The following is a 6,493-nucleotide window of genomic DNA, read 5'->3' on the forward strand; positions in this document are numbered from 1 at the left end:
ACACACACACACACACACACACACACACAGGCACAAACACTCGAGCGTATCCGGCTGCGGGGAGAAGAAGGCGCCGCGCGCTGCCGCCAGAGGATCTGCTGAGTGACAGCGGAGACCAAGCTCTGGGTTGTTGGGACCTGTCAGAGCACGCAGCCAGTCAGGCTTGCCCCAGGTCTGAACAGCATTGTGCGGATACACTCACACACTTAGCGCCCCCCCCCCTTTGGTCCTTATTTTAAGTCCTCCTCACTCAAAACAAACACACAAAACCAATGGAGAGGCAAACAGCTCGTCGGCCAGTCCCTTCCTTGTACCCAACCTAAGTGTGACCAGCCCGGGGAGCGTCGAGCATGGATTTCGCCCCAGGAAGTGGAAGTTTCCCCCACTGAAAACTCAAACACCAAATCCACTGCCCTCGAGTAGATTCCACCTTATCCTAATCATATAGAAGAGTAGAACTGTCCCATATGGATTCCAAAGCTGCAAATCTTTACGGAAGCAGAACGCCTCATCTTTCTCCCCCAAGTGGATTCGAAGCGCCCACCTTTTGTTTGGCAACCCACATATTTAATCACAGCGCCACCAGAGCTCCTTCTCCACTGAATCAAACTGACAAAAACCCCAAAGAGCCGTCTAAATAGTTTCCCGGCCAAGGGATGTCCCGCGCGACACCTTCGCTTAGGGGGCTAACCCTCAGAGCCGAGATTCTGGACTCTAAGGTCTTCTTGTACCCCAGCCTAATTCTTGAGCGGGGAGACGCGCGGCGCAGCAACAGGACTCTGACTCACAGGGCAGCTCAGAGTGGCTGGACCACTGTCCTGCTGTCGGTGGCCCAACTTCTGTGCAGGGGAGACGCCTCTCAGACCACAGAACCTCCCGGGAGAGAACACCCCAAATCAGGAAGCGTGAAATCAGCATGGGAAGGAGGAGGAGAGGGTGCCCTGGACTCCAACTCACCTCCCATCGAACTCCGCAGCCGCCTGCAGGTAGAGAGAGGACGCAAGCACCAGCGCCAGAAGGAAATCCATGCTTGGCGGCGAGTGCCGCGGCAACACAGCCCAGCACAGAGAACAGGTTGGGAGTGCGGCGGGCGGAACTGAGGAGCGCTCGCCTCGTAGGCTCTGTTCTCCCGCTGCTTCAGCGAGCTGCGTGAACCGGGAACCCCCTGCCGCCGCCGCAGCCACAGCTGCCACTCCCGGGGGAGAGCAGCGCCGCGCGCAGGCAGAGCAGGTCTGCCGCGCGGCGCCGAAGCCCCCTCCGGCTCCCTTCCCGCGAGGGGAGGCGCTGCAGGGGGAGCTGCGCTGCCTGAGGGGAGGGGCGTGGGAGTGGGGGCGCGCGTGCGCCTGACTCGCCGCCCTTTCAGCCCGGGGCCAGGGGAGAGGGCTCTCGGCCCCTCCTAGGAGCTGGCGGGGCGGGAAACTCCGGGCGGGGGCGCTGCGGGAAGAAAATGTCTTTTGGGGGCCAGCCAAGCGAGGCAAGCCCCGGGCTGGGAGAAAAGTTGCAAGCCGGGCAAGGGAGATGGAAAGCTGGGCGCAGAGCTGGAAATGATGAGCCAGGAAGGAAGGGAGCCTGGGGCGTAGGTGCGCGCTCCGCTAGTTCCGCCCGAACAGGTGGTGACTAGGGGGGTAATCGGTAGCTTTTGCCCGAGGGCGGAGAAGCCCAAGACGCCAGAGGTTTATGGGGCTGTAGCTGAGCAATGTCAGCTTTCTGTGAAACCACAGCACGACTTGGACAAATTAGCAAAGGCAAACTCCGGGAGCTGCTTCTCCCACAGAGTTGGCGAAGGCATAATTTTTATTTTGTAACCAACTAAAAGAAATGTTTGGCGCTCCAGTGGACTTTTGAAGAAGAAAAGTGCAGACTGTTTCTGTCTCCGCCAGCTCAACTCTGACCACGTTGGAAGAGTAGCAGCCGCTGCCCCTCCAGGGGCGCGTGCAGGCCAAAGGGAGGCTGTTACTACTTGGCACTGCTGTGGTGCCTGATGTTGGAGAGGAGATCATTTAGACGTCATTTTAAGTAATCATTGCTCTACTGGAAAGTAAAAGGTGTTGTGCTGAAGGACTATGTTCATATGAAAACACACAATCATTATCCTAAAATGCACTTTAAAGCATGTTGAGTTGGACCGGCTCAAAGTGACCCCTCCTTGGGTTTTCAAGGCAGTAACACTACGGATAGTAGATTGTCCCATCTTCCTTTCCAGGAGTTTGAACCGCCAGCTTTCTGGTTAGCAGTCAAGTGCCTTAGGCACTGTGCTACCAGAGCTCTCAGATCAAATCAACCCTCTTCTCAAATCCTACTTTGAATAGGTCCCCTGCTTTCTCACCTACCACCAGGACCTAATTTCCTATTCTGGTCTTCTCTCAGCCATGGCCTCTTTCCCCTTTCTAACACACTGCAGCCTGGCCCTTGTGTGACTGGCTGTTACCTTTGCCTGGACCCAGATTATCTGCATGACTCACACCCTCCGGTTTTTTGTTCTTTTTTCACATATCACTCCTTTGAGGAGACCAACTATGACTTCCCTATTGAAAATTGCAAGCTGCTCCCTACTCTGTTCTACTCTTTCTCCATACCTCTCATCTTCTAGCTTACTACATAATTTGCTTATATTTTATTTGCTTCCCATATGTTAGAGTGTAAACTCTAGAAGGGCAGGTATCTTTATTTAGTGCCTAAAACAGTGTCTAATACATAGTGGGTACTCATAAATGTTTGTGGAATGAATTTGTTACATGAAAACCATTTCCCTTCTTTCTTTACGAGGTTCACATTTTAATGGAAAGTTCTGTGGCAGAGTGACCTCTCTCTCCTGATTTCTCAGGGTGTGTGAAACCAGGCATTTTCTGCTGCAAAAGGAAAAATAATGGTTTCAACTTAAACGACTCTTTGATTTCCAAATTGTTTGCTGTTAGCAAAACAAGTTTCTATTTTAACCTCAGGAAGCATCCATGCCAAATCAGGCTCAGAACATTATTTTAGGCAAACAGCTTGGTGTCATCCATTTCAGATCCTTCTAATGAAGTCCAAAAATGTGGTTATCAAAATATTTTTTCTACAGAAAATCAAATTTTGTAAATGTAATGTAGGCTTGGTTCCAGGCTCCAGTGGCTACTCTTTAGCCATTCTCTTTGCTTATTTTTCCCTGGTTTGGATTTGCAAATAAGCCCTACCAAAGCAATGGGTGATTAGGGAGAAAAGGCTAACCTACAAGACGAAACACTGGAAATGGAAGAAAAGGGCAAGAATGGCAGGTGAAAATGGGACAGATGTCTGGAGCAAAGTGTACTGTCCCGTCTGGATAACTCCTCCCTTCCCCCATCTTGTCTTTGAAAACATCATTTTCTTCTTCATTTGGACAGTCTTTACTTATCCTTTCGGTATCAGTTTAGCTGATACTTGCCCAGGAAGCAATCCTTCTCTAATTTTTTTGCTTGGTCAAGACTCCTGTCATATGTGTTCCTGTAACATCCCCTAAACCAAAAAACCAACCCACTGCCTTAGAGTCGATTCCAATTCATAGAGACCCCCATTGAGTTTCCAAGGCAATAAATCTTTACAGAAGTATTTGACCCCATCTTCCTTTCACAGAGCAGCTGGTGAGTTTGAACCACCAACCTTCTGGTTAGCAGTCAAATGCCTTAGGCACTGTGCCACCAGAGTTCCTTTACATTATTCCCTAATGTAGATTTTAAAGAGCCCTGGTGGTATAATGGTTAAGCATTTGGCTGCTAAGTGTTGACAGGTCAAACCCTCCAGCGGTTCCATAGGAGAAAGACCAGGCAGTCTGCTCCCATATAAATTAAAGCCAAGAAACCCTAATGGGCAGTTCTATTACATCACAAGGACTTGGTGTGAATCAAAATCGATGCCATAGCACCTAACAGCAACAAAACATTACAGCTTTTAAGAAGCCCTGGTGGCACAATGGTTAAGTGCTTAGCTGTTAACCAAAACATCAGTGGTTCTAAGCCACCAGCCACTCTGTGGAAGAAGACATCTGGTGATTTGCTCCCATAAAGGAAACCCTAATGGAAAGTTCCACACTGTGACCCTGGATCTCTATGAGTCAGAATGAGTCAAAATTGACTCAGCTGCCATCTGTCAACAGTAGTGTAGCTTTTAATCCATTATGTTTTAATTGCCTCTCTACCACGCTGTGTTCCCATAAAACATTAATCTAACCAACAGAAGGGCATGAACAGTACCTATCTTGTCCCTACATTCCTTGTATCTGACACAGTCAGTCATGATAGAGTTGTATTGGATTGGATTCTGCTTCATAAATTTTACTTTCTCCATTGATTAATCCACATAAATACAACCCATGCCCATTGCTCTTGAGTTGATTCTGACTCACAGCAACCCTATAAGACAGAGTAAAACTGCCCTATAGGGTTTCCAAGGCTATACATCTTTACAGAAATGGACCGTCACATTTCTCCCACAGAGCAGCTGGTGAGTTCAAACAATCAACCTTTTGATTAGCAGCCAAGTGCTTAACCATTGTGCCACCAGTGTTCCTTTCCCTGGAGAAGTGTAACTAATTCTATCTAATTGTGCTGAACCATGAACAGAAAAGATCTAAAGATCTTCCAAAAGTCTTGTTGGTTATTGTGCTACAGGTATGACCACCAGTGAGCATTCCAAAAAAAAAAAAAAAGGTACATTTCCCATGGGAGTAATATTTCACTATTTCAGTTTTTAAAAAACAAACAAGCAGATCAAAGCAGTTTGCTTTTAGCAATATCTGTATTTTTCCACTAGAACAACCTTTTGGTTAGGTTTCATACTAGGCAATGCCACCTTATAAGTAGTAACCTCAATTTTCTCACACACTGAGAAATTATCTATCTTTGATCACAATGTGATGGAGGTAACAAAAGAGAATGAAACACACACAAGTTCAAATACTTGGGTTAGAAAAGCTCTTAACGATGTGGTCATTTTCCTCAACATGTATTTACTAAGAACCTACAATGTTTTTGCCATTTCTGCTGTTGTCGCTGCTATTGTTAGTTGCTGTCAAGTTGGTTCCAACACATTGCAACCCCACATATAACATAACAAAATGTTGCCTGGTCCTGTGCCATCTTCATGATCATTGGCACGTTTGAGACAGCCATTGTGTAATGCCTTCCAACCTAGGGCACTCTTCTTCTCGCACTGTATCAGACAACATGCTGTTGTGATCCATAGGGTTTTCACAGGCTAATTTTCAGAATTAAATCACCATGCTTTATTCCTAGTGTGTTTTAGTCTAGAAGCTTCTTTGAAACCTGTCCACTATAGGTGGCCCTGCTATTATTTGAATTACTGATGGCATCGCTTCCAACATCATAACAACACACAATCCGCCATGGTACAGCAAGCTCACAGATGAGTGGTGGCCATTTCTAGATGCTGGAAATTCAGCTTGGAACAAGACAAAGTCCTACCCTGAAAGAGTTTACATTCCATTATAAGAGACAAAGAAGGGCATTGTTTAATGACTAAAGAAATCCATTAAAAAGACAGACCCATGCTAAACATTTATGCATCCAAAGACAGAGCTCCAAAATGCATAGAACAAACTCTAACAGCATTGAAAAGGGAAATAGATAGTTCCACAATAATAGTAGGAGACTTTAACACACCACATTCAATGAAGGATAGGACAACAAGAAAGAAACTCAACAAAAATACAGAAGATCTAAATAAAACAATAGACCAACATGAACTCACAAACATGTGCAGAACACACTACCCACCAGCAGCACAATACATATTCTTCTCCAATGCACATCTATCATTCTCCAGAATAGACCATATTTTAGACCACACAGCAAGTCTCAATACATTCAAAACTATCAAAAGAATACAAAGCATCTTCTCTGATCGCAACATTACAAGACTAGAAATTAACAACGGAAAGAACAAGGGGAAAAAGTCAAATACATAGAAAGGAAACAACACATGGCTAAAAAAAAAGACTGGGTAATAAAAGAAATTAAAAATGAAATTTAAAAAATTCCTGGAATCAAATGTGAATGAAAATAAAATATATAAAAACTTTTGGAATACAGCAATGATCAGAGGAGAATTGATAGCAATAAATGCTCATGTTAAAAAAGAAGAAAGGGCCAAAATCAATTGCTTAACCCCACAAGTCAAACAAATAGAAAAGGAAAAGCAAAAGAAGCACACAGTAACCAGAATAAAGGAAATGATAAAACTTAGACCTGAAATAAATGAAATAGAAAACAGAAAAACAATATAATCAATAGAACCAGATTGGTTCTTGGAGATCACTAAAGTTGACAAAACTACTGGCCAAACTGACAAAGGAAAAGAGTGAAAAGATGCAAATAGCCAAAATAAGAAATGAGATTAGTGATGTTACAATGAAGCCAAATGAAATAGAAAGGATAATAACAATACTATGAAAAATTGTTCTCCAAAAATTTGAAAACCTAGAAGCAATGGACAAATTTCTAGAAACACAAACTAACAC

At 45.0% G+C, this 6,493-nt stretch overlaps 1 protein-coding gene across 1 annotated transcript in view; it reads right to left on the minus strand.

Moving 5' to 3' along the window:
• Nucleotides 1-1,028, minus strand: part of NPNT (nephronectin) — a 94,481-nt gene extending 93,453 nt beyond the window's left edge. Inside the window, exon 1 of the mRNA XM_007948298.1 lies at nt 958-1,028. Within this exon, the coding sequence (XP_007946489.1) occupies nt 958-1,028 (71 nt within the window). The remainder of the gene's footprint in view (nt 1-957) is intronic.
• Nucleotides 1,029-6,493: the final 5,465 nt, after the last annotated feature.

The sequence above is a fragment of the Orycteropus afer genome, unplaced genomic scaffold (assembly GCF_000298275.1).
Source record: "Orycteropus afer afer isolate SDZICR_OR568_19922 unplaced genomic scaffold, OryAfe1.0 scaffold00211, whole genome shotgun sequence".
Lineage (NCBI taxonomy): Eukaryota > Metazoa > Chordata > Mammalia > Tubulidentata > Orycteropodidae > Orycteropus > Orycteropus afer.